At 52.8% G+C, this 24750-nt stretch overlaps 1 protein-coding gene across 4 annotated transcripts in view; it reads left to right on the top strand.

Moving 5' to 3' along the window:
* The window catches only part of GRK5 (G protein-coupled receptor kinase 5), a 179557-nt gene that overhangs the window by 81882 nt on the left and 72925 nt on the right, over positions 1–24750 (top strand). For 3 of the 4 annotated variants that reach the window (XM_059661603.1, XM_059661604.1, XM_059661607.1), the window contains exon 2: positions 593–688. The exons of the other annotated variant lie outside the window; for it this stretch is intronic. In XM_059661603.1, the coding sequence (XP_059517586.1) occupies positions 593–688 (96 nt within the window). The remainder of the gene's footprint in view (positions 1–592; positions 689–24750) is intronic. 4 annotated transcript variants of the gene reach the window in all.

Genomic DNA, 24750 nt, shown 5'->3' on the forward strand with positions numbered 1-24750 from the left:
AGAGGACATGAGGTGTGCTGGGGCCCTTCAGGAGTCCTTCCAGCCTTGAGAAACGTTTTCTGAGACCCTGGGGTTTGTGAGGATGAAGAAGGGGGTACCCAAGACAAGTGGAAATTAAAGTTCTTGTCCCCAACCTCTGACCTCCATATGGGGAAGGTGAATCCACACGAAATGAGGACAAAATGAGGCCATGAGGGGATCATTTCCACAAGGATTTCCTGAGCCTACAGGGAAGGTTATGGTCTAGTCCGGGACAGATGCCAGGCACCCAGCGGGGTGGACAGCAGTGGCAGATGCTGAGGAAGATCAGGGCGCCTGGTGGGGGCACCTGCATGGGTGACTGGAGGGGCTCCCCTGCTGCTGCTGGTCAGGGGAGCTCAGGCCAGAGCTCACTGGGAGGACACACTGGGTTGAGACCAGTGGGCCAGCGGGGGATGGAGCGCTTGGGGTGTGTCACCGACTGGACCTCGAGCTCCCTCCCCCCAGCTGTCTGCTAGTCCGGTGCTGGGGACAGGCTCCCTGGGATGGGACACGGGCTTTGGAGCCTTGGACAAGACCAGCATCAACTGACATCTGTCCTCCATCTCTGCAGGGGGCGGAGGAAAGCGCAAAGGAAAAAGCAAGAAGTGGAAGGAAATCCTGAAGTTCCCTCACATCAGCCAGTGTGAAGACCTCCGGAGGACCATAGGTGAGCGTCCGGCCTCGACGGGGCTTGGGGAGGGGCTGGGGGCGCAAGGGGCTGTTAACCCCCACACAGCGAGTCCAACACAGATCACTATCGCCACGATTCCAGCAGGGCTCCAGGCCGATGTCCTTGCAACAAGGTCTATTGAGTGTTTGGTGTGTGCTGGGCAGAATTGTCTCTGTTACCCTTTGAGGCGGGGTCTGTTATTTTACTCCCCCTTTCGGATGGGAACACCGAGGCGCAGAGGGTTCTGTAACTGGATGGAAGTGACACAGCCTGTGGGAGGGTGGCGGAGGGGACCAGGCCCAGTACTGAGCCCCGACTCGTAACTTTCCACCTTCCTTTGGGGCCCATGGGTCATGCCCTTGGGAAACGGCCCCAGGCTTTGAGAGCCAAGAGTGAGGTGAGCATCTGCGCCCCCCTCTCCTCAGGCGGGGGAGGTCAGTGCTCGGCGAGGGCCACCCTGCTCCGTGGCACAGCTTCCACCTGGCCAGGTACCTCCCACAGCCACAAATGTCCCTCTCCTTCTGGTCCACCTGGCCCTGCCCTCATCACTTCCGCTTCGGGGGAACCCTGGGAGCATAGGATTCACCTCAGCTTTTCTCTGCCCATGGGCCCCACCCCAGGGGTCCTTCCAGGCCCATGGACGCCCTCTTGGCAGGGCCCACCCCCCTGGGAAGGTGTGAGACACGTGTGTGCTGGCGTGGGGACGTTGAAAAGACTCTGTGTGTGAGTGCAATGCAAGGAGAGCGGGGAAACACGCTGCCGCAAACCGGACTAAGCCGTGGCCCCGGCCCCAGCGCGGGGCCTTCTGCCTGTTTACAGTCCGTCGCCCTGGTGTTTGCCCAGCCTCTGCTGGGGTCCTGCTGGAGGCTCTCTTCAATAAAAACCTCATTGCTCCTCCAGACCAAGACACAAGCCAAACAGCGGCACAAGCTGCATTTATTTTCCTTGTGGAGTCGTGCGCTCACTTTCTGAAGCTCCTTGGGAGGATGTCCCAGGACAGGCTCAGCCGAGGTGAAAGGGCGTCTTGGGCCCGGAGGACAGCGTGGGGCGGGGCGGTGGGAAGGCTCTTGATCAGAGGGAAGGGCAGAGCCCACGGGGACCCAGGACGCTGCCCCCTCTGGATTGCCCAGAACAGTGGCCCGTGAGGCCATGCCCCCCTTGCCTCTGCACTGCCCTGCCCTGCGCAGCCACAGGCCACTCCTCCCAGCAGCCAGGCTGACTCTGGAAAATAAAAACTGAATCCCCTGCTGAAACCTCTGTAGAGTTCTCCATCCCACCCAGAATAAAACCCAAACCCCCGACTGTGGCTTAGAAGCACTCTGGCCATTGGGTGAAGCCTGGAGACCCCTTCTCAGAATAATGCTCTTATGTGTGTAAAATAAAATACATGAGGCTGTTAGATATAGTTATTAGATACTTTAAAATATTTTTATTGATTTTAGAGAGGAAGGGAGAGGGAGAAAGAGATAGAAACATCACTGATGAGAGTCATTGATCAGCTGCCTTCTGCACGCCCCCTACTGGGGATTGAACCTGCAACCCCGGCATATGCCCTGACTGGGAATTGAACCGTGACCTCCTGGTTCATATGTTGACGCTCAACCACTGAGCCACACCAGCCGGGCAGTTATTAGATACTTTTAAATTTTATGATATTGAAGTATATGTGCTTCTTTGTTAATACTTTAAACAGTAAGGTCCGGTAGCTACTGTCATGTTGAATTTGCGAAGAGCGTGATACTTCCAGGTATCTGTAACAACGGTGTTCAGAACGGATCTGTGGTTTCTATTGCTGACGAGTCCCTGGCACTGCTAACATGAGGGTGGGTTGTCGACATTTGTGACCCAGGGAAGAGCTCATTTTCAGTTAGAGTTGGTGACAAGAAAGGTGACATGTGTCTCCATCCACGTCCCCGGGTCCCCTAAGTCTTGTTCATGGACCTCTTGGCAATGCCCTTCCTCCCCTGGCCCTCGCCTATGTCTTGGATCGATGACTCCCTCCTCCCCAGTCGCTAGCTGCACGGGTCGCCTTTTCGTTCCTCGGTCCTTCGGTTCTTCGAATACCCCAAGCTTGTCTCCAGCCTGCAGCCTTTGGAACGGCTGTGCCCGCCGCCTGGAATGCTCTTCCCCACAAATTCTCCAGGGGCGTTTAGGGCTCAGCTCAGATATCACCTTCCCAGCCAGCCGCCAGAAAGGAGGCAGACTCTCCCTGCCTTTGCTGCCTTTCACACGGTGCTGTTTATTAACGTTCTCTGCCGTCACTCCATCTGAAGTCACCTTTCGAGTCGTTGACCTGTGTATTTTCTGTCTCCCCCCGCCCTGGACTGGATGTCCCATAACAAGAGTGGCTGTGTCTTGTCTAGAACAGTGCCTGGCACATAACAGAAGTTCACTAAATGTTGGGTGCATGAAGGAATCAATGAGATAAAATATTGGAAATAAGGTTTTTAAAACAAAATTGTGACATGTGCTTGCTTTGCCTAAATTTAATCTTAGCCAGTGGTTTAAACCTTAAGTCATAAAAGTTTAGACGTAGGAGGAACCTTAGAAAGCATCCACTTGAATACACCCCCCCCCCCCCCAATTCTTACCTGATAGATGAGCAAACTTCGCACAATCACATGGCTGGGCTACAGTAGTCTCTCATCCACTAAGTGGGGAAGGGGAAGGCACGGTGGCCCCTGGCCCAGGCCAGTTCCCCTAAGGCTGCAGTTTGGCTCATTCTCACGGTGATGTTAGGTTTCCACAGAACGCTCCGCTCCAGGAACTGGAGGGCATCCTGTCCAGCCCATTTCAGACCTGAGTAAAGAGGCTCCGAGAGGCCCCTGGTCCTGAGTTGCAGCTTTCACTCCCCAGCATCATACTGACTCCTTTTGGGCACCAGCTCCCACCAGGAATCAAAGCAGAGACTGATTAGGCACTCAAAGCGACAGATGTTTCTGTCTGATTCTCTGTTTATTTTATCTTGTATAAGTGGGTTGTAGGTGCATTTGTTTATTCAACAAGTGTTCACTGAGCAATTATTATGTGCCCCTGGAGCTCATGCATGGCTTTGCCCAGGAGACAAAGAGAAATAAAGCAGAGATAACCAGTTGAGAAAGTTCTGTGATGGAGGAACAGGTTGCTGAGCTGGGACAAAGTATCAAGGGTCTACACCCATCAGGAACATGACCGTCTCCGGAGGAGGTGGCATCACTCTGAGCCTCCCAGGGCACCCCTTTGTGTGAGCTCCCTGCGGGCATGGACCACGTCCTGTCCATCTTGGAGTCTCCGTTGCTGGCACAGTGAGTGGATGAGTGGGTGGATGGGTTGATAAAGTAGCGAATGGATGTTGCTCTCCTCCCAGCCCAGACACTGTGATTGGCAGCGATGAGTATTAAGATAGAAATTCTTTGCCACACAAGTGTGAGCCCCAGACATGAGTAACTGGTCTTAGCCAGCCCTGGCGGAGGACAGGCGGGCCATGCGAGGAGGAAGGGGCTCTCTAACGTCTGCTTGATGAAATATCAAATAATGACATTATTAACTATTCAGTTCATTGTTCTCATAAGATAATGAGAGGGCCCAAATCAAAGGACTTCTCAGAATGTCCAAAGCTTGGAAGGCGAGAGCGTCATTGTGAAGATAAAAGATTGTTGAGGTCTGCAAATATTTCTCAGTGACGCAGAAAGTTCTGCTGGGGAATGGTGTGGCATTTTTATTTATTTAGCTCAGGCTCATTGCGTACTTTATTCTTTCATTTAAGAAAAAAAAATGCATGAGGGGGCTTGAGTGAAAGAGTTGATTATTCCGCTGTTTGGCAATATTTCTGTAGGAACTGTCCAAAAGCTATATAATAAATCAAGGCCCCCTCCGCACCCCCTGGCGCGACTGACGTTTACGAGGAGGCTGTTCACAGAAATTAGCTGCTGTGGTGCCCTGTGCCCCCACAGACCCACAGGACCGGGAGATTGCATTTGCCTGGTGGCAGAGCCTCTGACCAAAGCCTTAACCCTTTGCAGGAGCAGAAGCTCTGAGCTGTGGGGGAGTTCCTAGAAGACAGTGTAGAACAGCGGTTCTCAACCTGTGGGTCGAACGACCCTTTCACAGGGGTCGCCTAAGACCATCCTGCATATCAGATATTTACATGACGATTCATAACAGTAGCAACATGACAGTTATGAAGTAGCAACGAAAATAATTTTATGGTTGGGTCACAACATGAGCAACTGTATTTAAAGGGCCAGAAGGTTGAGACCCACTGGTGTAGAACCTTAGCATTAAAGGAAACACCGTAATAATGTGAAGGCCGCCTTGAACTGGTCTCGGACTTGATAATTCACTCCCTCGGTTTTGCATGTATTCCGTAAACAAGAAACCAGCCTACAGATATCTGTGGAGCCCCTACTATGTGCTAGGCATTGGTACAGGTGCAGAGCTGGGCCACAGGCCACAGAAACGGGGCAGTCTCGTGGACTGACTCGGTCACTGGCCCTAAGGTCCGATGGTGGCTCCGCTGCTCCCAGCCCAGTGATATTGGGCAGGTGGTTTAATTTCTCCAGGTTGTGGTTTCTCTGTCTATAAAATGGGGACACTGATACCAAGCTGGCAGAGCCGGTGGGAGGGCTGGCAGAGTGCCTCGCATATGCCATCGCGTCGTGGTCATCATCATGGTAGTCATCATCATCATCATCATCATCATCATCATCATCGTGGTTCTAGTGGCCCGAGGGCAGAGGTTGAAGGCCCCGAGGGAGGGCTTTAGAGTTTCCTCAAGAAGCTGAATTGGCTACGGGAATGAATGGAGCTAGCTGTTTCTATGCTGACACCACGTGGGTCCAGTGTCCCAGCAACCCTTACCTTGGGGGCATCTGAATCCTACCCTTTCTTAAGTCCCTGCCTTCAGCCTCTTCCTCCTGGAGGCCCACCCGGATAGATTCCTTCTGGGTGCCACATTCTGCCCAGACCTGTGGCTGGTGGGTGGGTTTCTTTGCAAGGACATGTGGTTGTTTTGGAAGGTTGCACCCTAGTGTCCTAGCAGGGAAGGCATGGAGGTTTGCTTTATCTATAAGGTGGTGTTTAAAGGGAGAATTGGCGTCTTATTTGTGCAGTTAAAAGCTGAATGAATAAAGACCGGATCTGCTCTCTGATTCCACGGTGGGGCAGTGGGGACAGTGACGCCATGTCCCTCTTCCCTTGGCGTTAGGTCCCCTGATGAGTCTGTGGACTCCAGAGAGGATGATGGTAGGAGCCTCACCACTCTTGCAGACCCTGCAGGACAGAGGAGTCCCTGCCCGTTTTTTCTGGGATGCTGGCTGGCAGGGATCACCCTATAGCCTGGAACAAGTGGGATCTCAGGGCCTCTGTCCCGCGAGGGTTTGGAGGGAAGCCTGGGCCTGGATTAGCTCAGTCTGACCCAGGACCCCATCTCTGGGGTCTCTAGCCTCCTTGTAGGCTGCTCAACTCTGCTGTCTGATCAGCAATGGCCCCTTAATCCAGCCCACGTGGTCCTGCCTGCACAGCGTCGGTGCTCACTGAGTGGAATGGGGTGGTTGGGTCCTCTCCCGGAGATGCAGCAGGGGCTGGGCTTTGCCTCAGACACCTTCCCTTTCTGCTCACTCCTGCTCAAGGGCCACTGGCCCCTGGAGTTGCCAGGCACTTGGAAAGGATTCCGGGCTCCTGGGACAGGTCCCGCCCCACCCAGGGGCCTGAGTGACCCAGTCCCCTTCAGGCTGCCAGGTTAGCACTCGAGCTCTTGATTTCATCGTCAGGGAGACGTCATTCTCGTCCTTGGGGTGATAAGGGCGTGTCACGTCTGTCGTTCAGCCACTTACCGTTCCCCGATAAGGCACAGCATCTGCGCGTCCTTGGAGGGCAAGATAAATTTAGATGTGGCAGCTTTAGAACATCAGGTGACCTTTTCACAGCTGTAGCTCTCAGGAGGGAGAGCAGCCTGGCTTGTCTGCCCGCTGTTTTCCAGGCGCTAGTCTCACCATCCCACAAAGATCAGTAGCCACCGGAGGTCGAGGGGCCGGGTGCTCAGTGCCTGGCAGGAGCTGGAGTGCCTGGGAGATGCTCAGCGATCCTGGTCCGTGGGCTTCGCTTTTGAAGATGCTCAGGATGGCACACCGCGAGGGCTTTTCCAGACGACCTGGCGCCGTGATTTTCAAAGGCCGCTCAGTAGGGACGGGACGTGACCCAGAGAGAGCTTCTACCTCCTCAGGGTTTCTTTTTACCTTTTTTGTTTGGGCCCCTGTGTAAGGTTTTATTCCAGGGTCAAAACCAAGTTTGAAACCCACGGCTCTAGGCCAGGTCTCCCATTTTCCAGATCAGCAAACTGAGTCCCAGAAAGACAAGTGGCTTGCTGAAGTCTCCCCATGACCTGACGCCCAGGCAGGCTTTCCCCCGCTCTCTCAGTTTGTCATAGCAAGTGCCACAGTCTGGGGCTTAAACACCAGAAATGTGTTACCTCCCAGCTCGGGAGGCTGGGAGTCTCCGGTAAGGATGTGGGCAAGGCTGGTTCCTTCTGAGGACCCGGCGGAACAATCCATTCCAGCCTCTCCCCTAGCTGCTGGCGTGCTGGAATCTGTGGCATTCCTGTGCTGATAGAAGTGCCACCCCTCGCTGCCTTTATTTTCATACGTTCTCCCTGTGTGTCCGTGTGTGAATGTCTATGTCCAAAATTTCCCCCTTTATTATATGGACACTGGTTATTTTGGGTAAGAGCCCACTCTTACCCTAATGACCTCATGTTAGCTGGATTACCTCTGTAAAGGTTCTAGAGTGCTAGGGTCCAGACTCCGATATATCTTTTATGTGGGGACACAATTCAATCCGATACCCACCTTCTCACATGGTCTGTGGAGGCCAAGTTCCGGGAGCCAGGACGTCCTGATTCCCACCAGGTCTGAGGGCAGACACTTCCCTCCCTCCAGAGCCTGGCTTGGGGTTAACCCCTGCAGGCCCAGGCTCACCGAGTCCCCACAGAACATCTAAGGGAGGATTAACGGCTTCCCAAACCATGTGGCCTGGTGCTTTTTCATCCCTTCTTTTTGTCGTTGTCGTTATTGTTCCAGTCATGGTAATTGGTAAATTATTTTGCTAAAACACATACAGACAATTTTAAGGGAAGGCCACCCATAATGTCACCACTCAGCTCTAGCCAGCAGTAACACTTTCTGTATTCCTTAGCTCTCCCCTGTGCATATACCCACAGTTGTGTTTCTTCCCTTTTTTTCTTAGTATAATTTCAAAAATATTTTCCCATGTCATTAAAATTCTCTGTAAATGGGATTTATGTCTTTCCATTTGAGACATATTTATTGAGTGTCAGGCACTGAGGCTACACCAGTGACCAAAACACAAAATTCCTCTTCTCACAGCTGCCCTCTCCAGGGGAGTGGTTACCCCGTGGACAGCGGGGAACTAGCCCATTGCCCTCCACCCAGTAGCAGCCAGGCCCCAGATCCCCCCGCGTGTGGCTGGTTTATTTTCTGTGGGTGATTCTTCCTTTAAGGCAGCGGTTCTCAACCTGTGGGTCGCGACCCCTTTGGCGGTCGCATGACCCTTCCACAGGGGTCGTCTACGACCATCCTGCATATCAGATATTTACATGACAATTCATAACAGTAGCAACATCACAGTTATGAAGTAGCAACGAAAATAATTTTATGGTTGGGTCACCACATGAGGAACTGTATTTAAAGGGCCAGAAGGTTGAGAACCACTGCTTTAAGGTCTCTTGCATACAAGCCCTCGCCCCGGAGCCCAGCATAAGCCTGGACTGTAAGGGCTTCGTATCTAGCACAGGCATATATTGTGCACTTTGGCGTGGTGTGTCCTCTAGCGTTTGCCATTACAGTGAGCATTCAGACGAACATCTTTGTCGTTCACGGTGACGTTGCCATCTCTGGCTCAGAGGGTGAGCAGGCCCGCACTGTCCTTTCGAAGGCCAGACGCACTGAGCCGAACCGAGCAGCGGGTGCGGAGGCCGCTGCCTCCTTCGCTTCCCCTGGAATGTTCCGTCTCCAGCTCAGCCTCTGCAGACGCCATTCACCTGAAATATGCTGCGGATGGACAGAGTGAGCGAGGTTTGGTGAGCACCCCAGGCCCCGCGTGCCAGCCCCAATCCGCCGCAGTCCCCGGCATGAGAAGGGCTTTTCTGTCCATGGGAAGGCTTGTCGCCGAAAAGAGGGGAAAAACAAGCTGGTTTATGCAGCGACGGGGACCTCAAACCAGCACAAGAGGCCAGCCGGCCCTCGGCAGCCTGAGCATGACAGCGTTCTGCCCCATAAAGAGGCGCTAGGACAACACTTTTAATGGGCTCTGCCCAGGCTCTATTTACGGAATTTATTTCCCGGGCTCCGTCTGCTCAGCGACACCTTGGCAGCATGGCCCGGCGGCTGCCTCGGGGATTAAATGCTCCTTGTTCCGAGTACCCAGAGCTAGCACCCAAGAGAGGGTGAGAAGAAAAAAGGTGGGTGGAAGGAGATTTGGGGCCAATATAAACTTTTGAAATAAAATAAAATAAAATAAAATAAAATAAAATAAAATAAAATAAAATAAAAACCGACTAAAGAACAACAACAAAAATGTATCCCCCCAAGAGCTCCTGTGGACTTGTAGCCGCTGGCAGAGAGGAAAATGCAAAGTCCGGGAACACGCCCAGTGCCGCCTTTCGTTTGTTTGTTTTTTCAGTTTCACGCTTGTGCTATCCTGGCGTCATCTCGAGTAATTATTTTTGAAATGATCTTTTAGCTCTTTTTCTCTGTACGAAAATGGCATACACCCATTGATGAAATTTCCCAAATATAATCTAAAAAGAGGAAAATTAAAAATTGCCGATGCGCCCTGGCAGGTGTGGCTCCGTTGGTTGGGCATTGTTCCATGCGCCGAAAGGTTGCCAGTTCAGTGTCTGGTCAGGGCACATGCCCGAGTTGGGGGCTCGATCCCTGGTAGGCAGCGTGCAGGAGGCAGCTGATCGATGTTTCTCTCTCCCTCTCCTTCTCCCTTCCTTTCTCTCTGAAGATCAATCATAATATTTGTAGAAAATTGCCAGTGAGAGAACCGCAGTTAACATTTTGGTTTCTGGCTCTTTCATAGTTTGCTCTGCTTATAGAGAGAGCATCGCAGCCCCTGTCATCTGTTTCCTTGCCCAGGAGTCAGACAACACTTTCAGTTGAAATCTGTGGTTGTGGAATCCCCGCTGGACTGGGAGGCAAAGGCCCCGGTTCTCGTGCCACCTCCTTGATCCAGTGTCTTTGGGAAGTCGCTTAGCCTTGATTTGCTCATCTGTAAGATGTGGGCCCAGTAATCCCCACCTTAGGCGACGATCAAGTGGCCAGAGGAGTTACTGGTGCAGAGTGATTGCTAACGTGCTCTGCAAATTGTGTTCATTTTCCATGTGGTTTTGGGACTCTTGGGTGGGACAGGTGACTGAAGTCATTTTCCTGTCTTCCTGGGGAACATGACCCTTTTTTCTCAAGCCGCCCTGTGTGTGACCTTAGTGAAAATCACCACCTCCCTCCAGCCGCCCAGAGGCCTGGAGCTTCCCTTTCCCGCTGCCCTGCCACCCCTGCCCCTGCCCAGTACACATGGCCAGTCTCTCTCCACGTCCAGGCAACTCTGCCTCCACAGTATGTCTTGGGCCGGCTCCTCTCTCCCCACCCCCACTGTTTCGCTCCTCCTGGCACCTTTTTCTCCGCTGAACTGCTCTGTCGCTTCGTACTCCCCCTGGGCTCACTCCTTTCCAACCAAGCTCCATGCAGCAGCCAGGAGGCTCTTTCTTAAAAACCCATCCGATCACACCACCACTCGCTTCTGTCGCTTCCCACGGCAGTCAGGGTGGAGCCACAGGTCTTCCTAAAGCTGGCCAGGCCTGCCTTAAGCACCCTTGCTTACTGCTCCAGCTTCACCCCCTCCTACCATCCCCGACTCAGCCTTTCCCTTCACGGTCCCTCCATCATCAGTCATGAGTGTCATCCACCCAGGAGTGCCCAGCAGCTGTAAACCCTGTGCTATGCCTCAGGCAGGTCAGCTGGAACCAGACTGTTGAGGGGCTAACCCAGCTCAGTCACGTTGGGATGGAGACAGTGAAGAGCATGAGCTCGGGTGTCCGAGGGCCTGGGTTTGAGCCAGGCTCTATTCCTCACTGACTGTGACTTGGACCAGTGGTCTAACGTCTCTAATCCTCAGCCTCCCTGTCTGCAAAATGGGACGAGGAGTGTTGCAGGGGGTACCGGCAGACGTGCACGGGCAGCTCTGCGCAGGGCCTGGCACCCAGGGAGTGCCCGTAGGCGGCAGCCGCTTCACCTCGTCTTCCTCTGCATCATCACTGCTATTCATCATCATCGCTGTCGTCCAATTCCCGTTTAGTTCAGAGCCTTGTTTCCCGAATTCCCTCCACCCCCGAGGCGGTTGCCAGATCCTGCTGGTTTTAAGTGTATCTGTTCATTCATTCGTTCATTCATCTGTTAAGCCCTCACTCTGTGCCAGGGACTCGGGGAGCTGCCAGGTGGTGGGGAGCTGCTTTCACAAGTGGCTCTTGGCAGCGTGGGCTGGGCCACATTTATTGCCTCCCTGTAACCTGAGCATAACCCACTTCCCTTAGCCCCACTCCCATCCCTCAAATTGCTGTTTATTAACTCTCAGCCGAATTAGAGGTTCTCTAGATGGTACATCCCTCCCCTCCTTAAAGGCCATCCCATCCTTCCATTCCTCCTACAGGCAGGAGGGGCCTCTCAGACACATGGGGTGATGGGCAGTCCCATCCACGAATCCCTGTTGAGCTTTCACTCTGGGCTGGGCAAGGCCTGCCGAGGGTCCCAGGGGAGAGGTGAGGCCAGCTCCATCCCTTACGGACCTGGCCTAGTTGGGAAGACAGCGCAGAAAGCACATACGTGGTGCTGGGAAACAGCCATGTGAGAGTGGGCAGCTGTCAAATGTCTGTCCTTAGTACCAACTGCCTAGAGGTTGGACAGGGAAGGGAGACAGGGACCTCTCTGTGGGACAGGAAGCTTCCGGTCGACAGGTGGGAGAAAGAGGAGACGTTGGGGGTCAACAGGTTCAGCAGCATCAGCATCACCCAGCCAGCAAGCGTTTCCTGGTGCTCAGCATGGCCGGGCATCAGGCTACTTGCTTTGTAGACAAGCTCCGTGAATGGTTACCCACCCCTCTGGGCCAGGCACATTTTCCAACCCCTGTTTTATGGACGAAGATGCAGAGATGCAGAGAGATTAGTATATTGCTCAGTTGCAAAGCTCTGGAAGAAGCAGAAACCTGGGCCTGAGTCAAGGCCAGGCTGGCCGTGGGTTTCCACCACGTTGGCCACACTCTCTCCTTGGAGGTGGGACAGCATGGGGCATATAAGGGGGGTGATGTGTGCCCCGCATTGGTGGGCTGGGTGAGGAAAAGTCACGAGGGAGAAGGTCCAGGAGGGGCTGGGTCAGGCCAGAGACTCCATCCTGAAAGGTTAGGTGCTTGTCCTGCAGGTAGTAGGGAGCCAGGGAACGTTCATCTCTGACAGCCCCTGCAGCCATCCTCAGGGTGAGAGCAGAGAGCAAAGAGGGGCGGTGGACAGAGTAGGCTGGGTGTCCAGGGCAGTAGGAGAGCCCGCCCCTCCCCAGACAGTTATTCCTTACCCCCTCGATGCCAGGGGGGCAGGCGACAGTGCTTCTCCGGTGCCCCCCCAGGTCCTGGAACCGCAAATGCCCCGCTTCTGACAGCAGCACGCTGTGGCTCAGGAGGCAGCAGCTGGGCTTCTGTCACCCGCAGCGCCAGGCTGGGGGCAGGTTTCCCTCTGTGACGCCCGGTCACCGGGTGCCTTTCCTATCACCTGTGAGGCCTCAGCCAGCAGCTGCTCCCGCTGCCCACCTGTCTCTCCTCCCCCTTCTGGGGGGCGGTTTCTCGCTCCCCTGCTGTCTGTTCTCTCACCCTCCTCCTCCTGCAGGGCCTTTCGGAAGGTGGCAGATGGGCACGAATGTCACACTGTCCATCTCTTTGCCCCTGCTGTGCCCGGGCCCAGCCTAGAGATCATCTTGGTCACGGTCCAGGAGGGCGCTGACTAGGGGTCAGAATGTGGGTCTGGGGCGCAGAGGGAGCTCTCCACCCTGACAGCCCCTGGCCAGCCAGCCATGAGACCCATTCTCTTGGGCTTTAGCCCCTTCCCACCCTCTCTGTCCTCATTTGACTTTAACATGAAGGGAATAGTTCTCCACTCTGCTTGCCTGATGTTGTGTTAACGGTGCAGCGGTTCTCAACCTGTGGGTCGCGACCATTGGAAAACACATGTAGCATATCAGATACTTACATTACGATTCATAACAGTAGCAACATTACAGTTATGAAGTAGCAACGAAAATAATTTTATGGTTGGGGGTCACCACAACATGAGGAAAATTGAGGGTCGCGGCATTAGGAAGGTTGAGAACCACTCCCACCCCCAGCCTGCACACCTCCTGATTCCTGTTTCCGTCAGTGGCTTTCCCAGCCTCACCGGCACAAACCTCGGATTCCTGTCCCCAGTTGGCTAGACCTGCCCCCTCTTCTCCACCCTTTGCCTTGACACTGCTCACCCTGCTTGGACTAGTGCAGTAGCCCCTTCACGGTCCTGTTTCTGGCTGCTTTCTTCTTCCTTCACGCCCATCCAATCAGACCTTCTTGTTTGCTGTTCTTAGCACTCAGGAGCTTGTTGACTTTTCTAAAGACATCCACGTTGAGGCTCCCAGCAGACATCGATGGCCTAGCCACTGCCCCTGGGACAAAGTCCGACCACAGCCCGAAGGCAGGGCCTCTTCCCTGGCCTGTCCCCAATCCTGGTCTCCTAAAGCCGTCACGCCCTGGCGTCAGCCGCCTCCAACGTGGTGTTAACAGCATGGCCTTTCAGGCCACAGGGTCGAGTCCTGTTCTTCTGTTTAGGAGCTGTGTGACTTGGAGCCGTTTGCTTAACTTCTCAGAGCTGCAGGGACAGAACAAAAATGATAGTGATGCTGATAGATACTGATCGCGGTTATTATGTGCCAGACACTGTGCCCAGCACTTTGTATTACCGCCTCACCTTCTCCATAACCCTGAGAGGAGGCGCTCTTCTGGGCTCATTGGAAAGTAAGGAAACTGGAGTTTGTGGCAGCGACGCCCCTGCCCAAGGTCGCACACCACCAAGAGGCAGAGCCAGACTCGGCCTGTCTGGACTCCAGTCCTTGTTCACAGATACGGGGACCACACGTGCACTTTTCAGGGTTGCTAAGGGGTTTGTACGTGGAAGTCCCCGCCTGGGGCTGGGCACCCGGGGAGCTCGGGAACCAGGTTGTCTTCCTGCTTCTAGGCCTTTGCTTGGGCCGCGCCCTCTGTCTTCCACTCCACCTGGCCATGTCCTACCTCAGTGTCAGTGCCCCCCAAATCCACCCACCCCACCCACGGGGAACACAACTTGGCTTCAGGTGTCCGTCTGTTTGCCTAGCAGTGTGTGATGTCCTGGCTGCCTTTGTAGGCCAGCCCCTCCCTGAGTGCCTGGGCCACTGTGGGAGCTGGTAAGGTGTCCACAGAGCCGGAAGCACCTAGGGAGGGGAGGGAGGAGTAAATGGTGAGAGGGGATGATGTGGGGGGACCCGAGAGGGGTCCTCGGGAGCATCCTGTGCAGCCACAGCAGCTCACGGCCCAGCCTGGCAGGCTCAGCCTCACACCTCTGCAGTCTACAGGGTTTTGGCATTTATTTCAGTTATTTCCTGACCGTGACCTCCTGGGTCACATTTATCATTTCCTGGACAGGAAGGAAAAAGCCCCATGGGGCTGGGGTTACCGAGGGTGAGCGCGCCCCTGCCGGAGCTGGCTTCCACTCGTGGGCCGCTGCCGGCCAGCCTCGGCCTGTCTGCGGAGCCCGACAGCTCCTGGCAGGCCTGCGGTCTCTCGGGACACGTGGGCTGGAGCAGCACGGCAAGGCGCCTCCGCAGGCTCACAAGCCACCTGGCTGACCCCTTAGCGTGCCTTCAGAGGGAGCTGGCTGGCTCTTGGGCCCTGCTGGGGAGACCTCAGGGATGGGGGTCCTCCCTGCTCACGGGACCCCCAGGCGCTGGCTGAGGCACTGGGAAAACCAGTTCCCCCAAAAGCTCACTAGAATGAGCCTGTGGGTCTTTCTTGTTACTCGCTTCCAGCCTCAGGCCCTCAGGACAGAGCTGGCCGGGCCTCCCTCAGGCTCCGCTCGGGGGCATTGGGTAATCCTTCTCCCTCCCAGAGGGAAGGAAGGCGGTCTCGCGGAGATTGGACTCATTTGTCCATATACCTCTCTCCAAGCCTCAGTTCTCTCCCCTCAAAAGGGGACAGACACCTGCCTTATTCTTCCTGCGCCTGGGAGCTCACCCTCACCCCCACTTTACGGATGACATAGCTGAGGCTCAGAGTGAAGGGACTTGCTCAGGATCCAAGGAGGCCGGGAGTGGACAGGGGCTGGGCGAGCTGCCGCGGCTGCTGCCTCCTGCTGAGTGGGACCCTGGGTTGTGAGGCCTTTTCGGGAAATGGGAAGTCTCCCCAGGAGCAGCTCTGATCTCACACCATGGTTTGTAGCAGGGAGTGACTCAGCCCCTCCCCGTGGCCCCCGAGTTCACAGGTCCGTCCGTCCGTCCTGGTGACGCCTCCATTCATTTGTTGAGTCTGAGTGCCCCATCAGGGGGTGATGCCAGTGCCTGGGCTGGAGAGCTGAGGTCTGTCCAGTCCTGCTTTCTGACTAACAAGTTAAGATCCCTCCTGGCATGTCAGAGCTGGAAGACCTCATACGGGGAGCCCCACGCCCTCACTTTGCAGGTGGGGAAACTGAGGCCCCACAGAGGATGGATGGGCAGGCTGGAGGGCGAGGATGGCAGGAAACCAGCTGGGACCCGGGCCTTCTGGCTTAGTGGCCAGGCCCTGTGGGGCCTTCATGGAGGAGCCTGGAAGGCCCAGCAGTGGCATCTCATGTGTGTGTGTGTGGGGGGTGGGGGGGGGCGTACCCTTGGAGGAGCAGTTCTGGGTCTGTGCAGGAAAGGTCCCTTCTTGTTCGTGGCCTCCTCACATCCTGCCTTAGAGCTAAGCAGCCACTGCTGGGCAAGTATGGTGCCCGCCACGCTTGGCAGCAGCCTATGGATTAGGGAAGGGCTTTCTCCTAGGGCCCCGAGCCTGCCCTAGGAGATGGGACAGCTTGGCAAGCAGAGAGGGCAGCCTCACCTGTGCCTGGGGGGATGGCCAGGCAGGGCCAGGTGTCCGTTGTCCTGGTGTCCCTCGTCCTGTTCTGGTCCAGTGTCCACCCTTCTCCGTGAGGAAGGGCAGAGTGGCACCCCACGAATGAGCTCTCACTCACCCAACCCGGTCGGTCTGCCCTCCAGGACGGGGGCTGTGTCTCAGTTCCCTGCACCCCCAGCATGTGTCGCAGTCCCTGCACATAGTAGGTCTGGTTGTGTGTGTGTTTAAGGAGGAGTCCTGAGGCCCGCTTTTACTTTGTGCCCTGCCAGCAACCACCCACCTGCATTGCTCTCTGTTCTAGCAGGCAGCCTGTTTTGTGCCAGAAGCATGGCTGTCCTTGGTTAGGTGTCCTGGAGGGTGCTCATTCTCGTCTCCCCTCCCGCGTGGCTGGTTATTTCCTGTCTTTTGTCTTTCATCGAACAATTGAACATGTGCTCTTATTGGAAAATGCCATGGGCCCTTTTGGGACGTCAACAAGTAATCAGTAAATCTGAACATTAGAAATGAAAGGAGAGAAACCTCTGCTCCACCTGGGAAGCAGGTGTGTGTGACCTCTGGTGCCCTCTCAGGAGAATGGGCACATTAGCACCTGTGCTGCTGACTTCGAGGAATGTGAGAGCAGAGTGTATTTGACAGGCCAGCATGCCAGGCAGTGCCAGGCCAGGGCCTGCCCAGGGCTCTAGAAGATGAGTTACTCAGGGAGGAAGATGCCAGGCACCTCTTTGGAACTGCCAGTCTGGAGGGGGCCAGAGCTTGCCCGGCTGGGCACAGCTGGCCAGCTTCCCATTTTGGAGAAACATCTGAGAGCTTGGCTAGAGAGGCCATCGGAAGGTGCACTGGTAGTGGTGGTGGGGAGAGGGGGATAGACATCACAAGTCACAGTAGCGGTGGCAGGCCAACCACATGGGGTAAAAAGGTGCAATGACTGAGCATCTGCAGGGAACCAAGATGGTGACATTGTCCACAAGAGAGAGTTCAATTGAGAGGTATAAATAGGAGTGCTGAGGCTGGCTGCTCGCTCCCTCCTTCCACCAGAGTATTCCTGGCCACCAGCAGGAGACAGATTTTGTGAGATGTTGGCAAGAGATGAGAGTTGAGCAATCTCCCGTCATCCTCCGCTCTCCTCCCTCCCCACACTGTGGCCATCGTAAGAGAGGTTTGAGAGAGGGAGCTCTAGGCCGAGAGGTTGAACGTGGTTCGTTTGCAGTGTTCACAGAAGCACTCCTGGCTGGGGACCAGAGGGAGGAGAGGAGGGGGATGAGGCTGGTGGTGGTCAGTGCGGGAAGGAGGCAGCAGGGAGCTGATGGGGCTGGTCTTCACTGCGCCTCAGTGTTACAAAGGTGCCAAAGAAAGGGAGGACATGGCTAGGGCGGGTGCATGGCTCCGGAGGTGGGGCCAGGGGATGCTACGTCAGGCTGTTCCCAAAGGTTCCTACAGTCTTTAAAGCCAGGTTTGGTTCTTTGCTATTCCATGATCTCGCTGGATGGCCTGGGGCAAGTCTTCCCCCTTCTGGAAGCAGTTCCTCACCGATACCATGGGGTGAATAGATAACATGGGCAGCCTCCCCGGGTTCTGTGAGCACCACCTAAGACTCGTGGGGGGCCCTGTACTCAGGGCTCACACCCCAGGGTGGAAATCTCACTGGGGCTGGAGAGGGTCACCAGGACTGCGCGTTGGGTCAGTACCAGAGACAGCCTCTCGGGTCATTGCAGCCACATTTCCCCCCAATTGGGTCTGAATGGTGAGAACCAGCTCTCCCGCCCAGGACGGATTCAGCTGCCATCACCTCCGATTCCTCCGAGTTCCAGGGATTCCTATGATCCTTGAAACCGCCACCGGCCTGTGGGGGTTACTCAGCCACATGCCCTTGGCTGTTGCTCCGAGCGTGCCTGTCTTCACTCCCCATCGAGGCTGTGGCTGCTGTGCAGCTTGCATAGCTCTCTTCACACTCCCTGAGTTCATGTAACCCCCCGCAATCCCGAGAGGAAGTGGTATTTTCATTCTCGCATTACAAACTGGGTTCCTAGGAGTTGCCTAAGTGGCCAGTTTCCAGGCCAGGCCTGGCCCGGGACAGCTCACTGCTGCTTCTTGGGGCTTAATTGGGGCGGTGACCACCACATGGCCTGCCTGGGCATGGGGTGAAGACACTGCATCTGGGCTGGTGGAGGGGTGTGTGGTGAGGCTTCCTGCCTCTTTCATGGGGATCCTCCGGCTACAGCGCCGTCTGCATGCTGCTCTTCGGCTGTCTGGTCCCAAGCAGCCTGCCGCCTCCACCTGTCTCATTTCTTAAGTCTGCCATTTGGCTACGGACAGGTGAGATGGCAGGAGAAGTGAGTTACCTTTCAGTCTGAGTTGCCAAGTAAAACATTCTCTAAATGCCAAGAACCATTTTGCTTGGTTACTTCTTCTCAGGCCAAGTGTACTGTTTCCCATCAAAACATTTCCATCATCCCCAGAAAGTGTCGCTGACACAGAGGCGGGTCCCCCTGCATCCTTGTCACAGCTCATGTTTTCTTTGGGATCCCGTGTTTTCAGAGCATTACCGCCTCTTGCTTTGTGCAAGGACCGTGCTCCCTGGTGGAAATATTTTGCAAGGATGTTTTTAGCTGTGGTGGCGGCACAAAAGTCCTCCGGAAGGTTTTCTTTGTCTGGCTCTGTGAAGAACCCCTTTCCTGCGAAGTCCCTGCCACATTTCTCTGGCCAGTACGGGCCTTGCCAGGGCGCCATGAAACGGATCAAATCCCATTACAGCAAAAGCTGCTTAAGGTTCATGGAAATGCTGGTGGAAACGATTGCAGACTCCTCTGCTGACAGCTCACTTCTGATGTGTAATTTTTGGTAGAACATGCGCCCGACAGCAGAAGCATTTGGACAGCCCTTGGAATGTGCTGGAATGGAATTTGGCTGTGCTCTCTGTCCAGGTCTCTGATACGGCTATGAGGAATGTTCTCCTGCTCATTAGGCAAATGTTCAACAGGCTCCTTCTCTGTCCCAGATGCTGGGTTAATCAGAGATAAATGCAACCGGCCCGTCCTCAGAGAGACCGGTTGCTAGGGAATAGAAGATGCGTGTGCACGTCATTCCTAAATACATCAGAACCACACCAGGAAGGGTGGCAGGCACGCCTCTTCATGTGTGAGATGATTTCAGGTGGTGCACGGATGAGCTGTGATTATGCATTTATTTTTAGTGTATACCATTCAAAAATAATAACTACAGTGGTCATGTTCCATTTGATATCGTTTAGAAAGGCTAAGTAGAAAAAACCTGGGAGAGTTAATTAAAATCCAAGTTAAAGAAAGAAAAATATCAAGTAAATACTGTAACTAAGTAAACAGTGGTAACTATTACAGGTGGTAGATTATGGTGAAAAACAATCATGACAGGGCTCACACATGGCTGATGTCTGGAAAAGTTAAGTTCAAGTTCATTGCATGCCCATGGGATGCCAGGGGCTTTACCTATGTTGTCATCCAAGGGTAGTGTTACTATCCCGACTGACAGCTGATGAAAGTGACACTCAAAGAAGTGAAATGATTTGCCCAAGGTCTCATGACTAGTAAGGAGAAGAACTTGGATTTGATCCTGGTCTGTCTGACTCCTGATCAGGAACCACTATGCTATAGGACACAGTACTACAGTTGATCAAATAAAGGTGTAATTATTTTCTCCCCAGGGTATAATCCAGGAAAGCTTCCTAGAGGAGGTGGCCTTGCCTGAGGGGTAGGATTTAGGAAAGGCAATTTGGGCGGGAAGGCAGAGCATCCTACGGATCATGGTTATTGGCAGGATGGCTTGAACAACATCTTTTTTCCTCACGTACATGAGGGACCCAGGGTCCTTTTGTCTCTGTTTTAGATATCTCACGGTCCAAGAGGGTTGATGCAGCTCCCGCCATCACATTTTCATTCGAGGGAGTAGGAAAAAGAAGAGAGGGCACAGGGTAGACGTGCATTTCTCTCAATGAGTCAGGCTCCTTTAAGGAGCTTTTCTGGAAGCCGAACCTAACAGCTTATCCTTCTCTCATTGGCCAGCCTGGTTCTAAGGGAGGCCGCCCACTGTGTGTGAAGGACAGAAAGTCGTATCTTCAAGATGCTTCCAGAGGCATGAGCTACCTCCACGAGAGGCTGCAGCGGGAATAGCATTTGAATGGAGAGGGAAAAGCCTGCTCTGAACCGGAACTTGCCTCCGGGGTGGCCCCAATAAACTTGGTCTTTTGTGGATTGTTCAGCACGTTGATTTGGTGTTTAATTGGACTGTAGAGCCCGGCTGGAGTGGTTCAGTGGTTGAGCGTAGACCTGTGAACCAGGAGGTCACGGTTCGATTCCTGATCGGGGCACATCCCCAGGTTTCGGGCTTGATCCTCAGTGTTGGGCGTGTAGGAGGCAGCCGATCCATGATTCTTTCTCATCATTGATGTTTCTGTCTCTCTCCCTTTCCCTCTTACTTCCTCTCTGAAATCAATTAAAATATATATACTTAATTGGACTGCAGAGTTGCAGCAATAAGGCCGCCCCAGACAGGCCCTGTTTGCCATTCCATCAGCCCCTCTGTAAAGTCAGAACCAGTCTCGAGTGCAAAACAATCCAGCTCCCCAACCTTCCACCCTCCGCTGCAGCGAGAGCAGGAGCCACAGAACCAGCTTTCACAACGCTCAGAACTGAGTGCTGAGTCTGGCGCTGAGCCCTTTGAGGTGCTCACAAGCCCCAGGCAAGGGCGGCGTCCTGTGCCGCTCACAGCAGATGTGAGGCCTGGAAGCTGCAGGTTGCCACCCTCTCTTTCTCGTCACCCCCTGGGGGCCTGTGTTCGCCTTTCACTTCTCGGTTCCCGGGCATGCCCGCTTGCTAGCTGCCTGGAAGAGCAAGTGTGGACTGGAGTTGCCCAAGTTATTCTGAGGAGTTGTTCACAGAAGATCAATCAATCGTTCATGCGAAGCCCCCCTGCCGAGATTTGGGGGTCTTTTGTGTCTGAAATGTGCTCTTTTCACTTTAGGAGAATTTTTCACTCTTTTGTCAGAATGTTAGGGCTAAAATGGGCTTGAGAGGTGTGATGAACCCCCATGCCTCCCTTCTCTTGATAGGGAGACTTGGCTGCAGCCAGTTAGAGGCGGAAGTGGGGGTAGGGGGATGCGGGGGTGAGGGGGTGGGGCCCGACGCTGCACTGCAGGGCTCTGTCTGTTCTGTAATCACCTCCAAGCAGGTAGAATTGTGAAGAGGCCGAAGAGATGCTTTCCTGGGGCCTTAGAAATCAAACTGCTATCAATATGCTAATTACAATAGTTCTTGTTTACCCTTTGATTGGGTCCTGGAGAGCCTCTCCTTCTCCAACATGCAGACGGACGTTCTGTTCTTGAAACAGAAAGTCTATTACTTTCTAATGAAAACTCTAAACCCAGGCTTCCCCTGTGTTCAACCATCCCTTTCCCATGCAGTTAGTAGGTCCAGCCCTGGCCTCCCAAATTGAAGGCCGGGCGGGGTGTGGGGAGGAGGCACTGACGCACTTCGGAAAGCAGGCAGCTCCTGAAGGAATCCGTGTGCCGGGGCCCACGTCCCAGGCCAGGTACCTGCTAAGGCCATTACACATCCGAGCACTATTTTTAGCAGCGGCATCGCTCCTAAAATCGGTTCTCCTGGCTTTATTTCTAGGTTGATGAGGCAGGTGCTGTTTGGAAATGTCTTTTTCTCCCCTCATCACTTTTGTCCTGGAAGAACCTGATGAAACACAAAATGGCATCCACACCGCCAAGGGCAATCTAAATATTTGTTTGGGAAACAGAGGGATGGTTGCTTTATTGGCTTTGAGGGTGGAACCCAGAGGGCAGGAAGCAGGGCTGACCACACCCCTTCACTTTCCGAGGAACTTGGGTGGGGCAGTAGCCCTCTGGGAACTCAGGGCTTTCAGTCACTGGCCAACCGGAGTGGGAGCCTCCACTCCAGTGAGGGATGAAGATCTCCGGTGCTGGGAACGGGACTGTTCTGAAGAGGCGGCTGTAGATGCTAGAAGAAGAATAGGTTAGCGAACGTGCTTTGTAAACCTGATAAGTATCTAAGCACCCACTATACACCAGGCCTACAGTAGGCACTGGAGAGACACTGGCTAATGTCCCGTGGCTGAGTGACGCAGCGACATAAAACAGCTGTTTATTATGCTCACAGACAGTGTGTCTGGAATTCAAGGAGGGGAAAGCAGGGATGGCTTACTTCTGTGTCTTAACCCTCCCCCACCCCCAAGAGCCTGGGGCAAGACCTGAAGTCTAGCAGCGGGAGATGCGCTCACAGGGCTGGAGGTTCTGGCTGTTGGTGGGTCCTCAGCTCCCCTCCACGTGGCTTCACCTGTGCCCTGGGCTTTCTCACAGTTGGTGGCTGGTTCCAAGGGTGAGCATCCCAGAGAGGGAGAACTAAGCCGAAGCTACATGCTTTTTTTGTGACCCAGCCTCTGACATCACAAAGCGTCTCCTTGCCCACGTCCTGTTGGTTGGAGCAGTGACAAGGCCGCGCCCAGATTCAAAGGGAGGGAACACAGACCCAACCTCTCAGTGGAGGGAGTGTCAGTGATATTGTATAGCGAGCCTATGGGATGTCTGTACATTTCATAGTAAGTGTAAGAGACTGGGAACTATGAGCAAGGAAGAAGAGGCTATAAAAATGGCAAAGCAGATTTGAAAAGAGAACTTCGGGAAATGGAAATGTAATAAATGAAAGTAAAAAAATCAATGGATACATTAAGGAGCAGATTAGACTTAGTGGATGCAAAATGAGATAAGTGAAAGTTACGTTCAAATAAATGAACTAGAACGCAGCCCAGAGACAGAGTAAGAGACATGTAGGATAGAGTGGGAGGTCCAATACCCACCCTACTGGGTTGTCAGAAGGAGATAATACAAAAAATGGGAAAGAGGTCACATTTTAAGAAATAATGACGGAGAATCTTGCAGATTCTTTTGACAAGTCTGAAACCTCAGATAGAAAACTCACTGAATCCCAAGCATGATAAATAAAAGTAAAATAAAAATAAAATAGAAATAAGACATATTAGTGTAAACCTGCTGTGAATCTAAGACAAAGAGATTATTATTTTTCTTTTTTTTCCCTTTTTTTGGTGGGGGCACCTGGATAAAGAGATTATTTTAAAAGGAGCCAGAGAGATGAACAAGATGTTTTTTCTGGGAACAGTGATGAGCCTGTGGGTGACTTCTCAACAACAATTATGAAGGCCATAAAATGGTAAAATATCTTCAATGTGCTGAGAGAAAGTAACGATTAGCCTATAGTTCTATACCCAGTGGAAGTTCCTTTCGAGAATAAGAGCAACATTAGAGATAGAAGGTAGAGAAAGGAGAACAAAGCTTGGATAATTTTCTACACATTTACTTCACGATAGGACGTTTGGAGAGGCGAATTTCAGGCAAAAGAAAACACTAGACGGAAGGTCTGAGGTACAAGGTGGGATGATGTGCAACAACTTTGGTAAATATTTGGCTGTATTTAAACAACTGCTGGGTTGTATAAAATGATGTCTCAATTGAGGGATTCAATAAAAACAAGACAGAACTAAAGTATCGGACGATTAGAACATGTGAGCTGGGGGGGCATAATCGGAATTAAAGCATTGGAAGCCCCGGCTGTCTCTTTTAGGAGGAAAGTAAACATGTTGATGAATTTTGGATTTGTGAATGACAGACAGTGATACTTGGAAACTAGTAGAGTGGCAATTTCCAAATGCGGATCAGGACTTTTAGAGGACCCTGAGACCCTTTCAGTGAGGCCAGAACTATTTCATAATAATGCAGAATCATCCCTAGTAATATTATTTTCCCTTTTCACTCTTATTCTCTCGTGAGTGTACAGTAGTTTCCTCGAGGCTCCTTGATGTGTGATAACATCATCGCTCTGATGGTTAATGGAATGTATGCTTGTCTATTCTTGTGTGCAAATTATTCTCAATTTTATTTTCTAAAATGGAAAATATTAATAGATATAACCCGCACAAACAAAAGCTGTTCGGGGCCCTCGATCATTTTTAGAGGTGCAATGAAGTTCTGAGTCCATAAAGTTTGAGAACCGCTGAAGAAGAGGGAGGGGGAAGGATAAGAGAAACAGTGATTTAAAAGACAATCCTTATGAAATGGCATTTTCTGAGCCTTGAGAACAATTGTTATATTGTTCTATAGTTATCCTTCATTCTCTTTATTCTAAAATAACCCATGCTAGAAATGTTTAAATTTAGCAAACTTATGAAGAAAGGTGCTAATACAGTCTGTAGGCCTGAGAACCTTGATGGAGAAGAATTTCAAGACTGGGTCATGCTCCCCGTGTGTTACAGCAACACCTACTGAACAACTGGAGTATTACAACCTAGCTCTATGGGACAAAGGTTTGTAGCAAGAGTAAATGTTATATTCAGAATACTAGTAAAAAGGGCATAGAAAAGAGCAAAATCTGTCAAGCAGAGTATGACATTATCATAGGTTAAGACAAAACAGAAATTCTCAGTGTGCAAAGGGCAACTCAAAAAAGGCATAATGACAATATCAATGCCTATATGCTCTCTCCCTCAGTTAGATGGAAAATTAGTGTCCATCAGCGTGCCTGGAGGATTACATCAGCATCACCTTTGAGCTTTTAAGAAATAAGTAGTTCCAAAGCTTTATAGAATTAGTCTCTAGGCCCAGAATTTTATTTTATTTTATTTATTTTTAAAAATATTTTTATTGATTTCAGAGAGGAAGGGAGAGGGAGAGATAGAAACATCAATGATGAGAGAGAATCATTGATTGGCTGCCTATTGCACTTCCCCTACTGGGGATCGAGCCTGCAACCTGGGCATGTGTCCTTGACTGGAATTGAACCGGGACCCTTCAGTCCGTAGGCCAA

The sequence above is a fragment of the Myotis daubentonii genome, chromosome 13 (genome assembly GCF_963259705.1).
Source record: "Myotis daubentonii chromosome 13, mMyoDau2.1, whole genome shotgun sequence".
In the NCBI taxonomy this organism is placed as follows: domain Eukaryota; kingdom Metazoa; phylum Chordata; class Mammalia; order Chiroptera; family Vespertilionidae; genus Myotis; species Myotis daubentonii.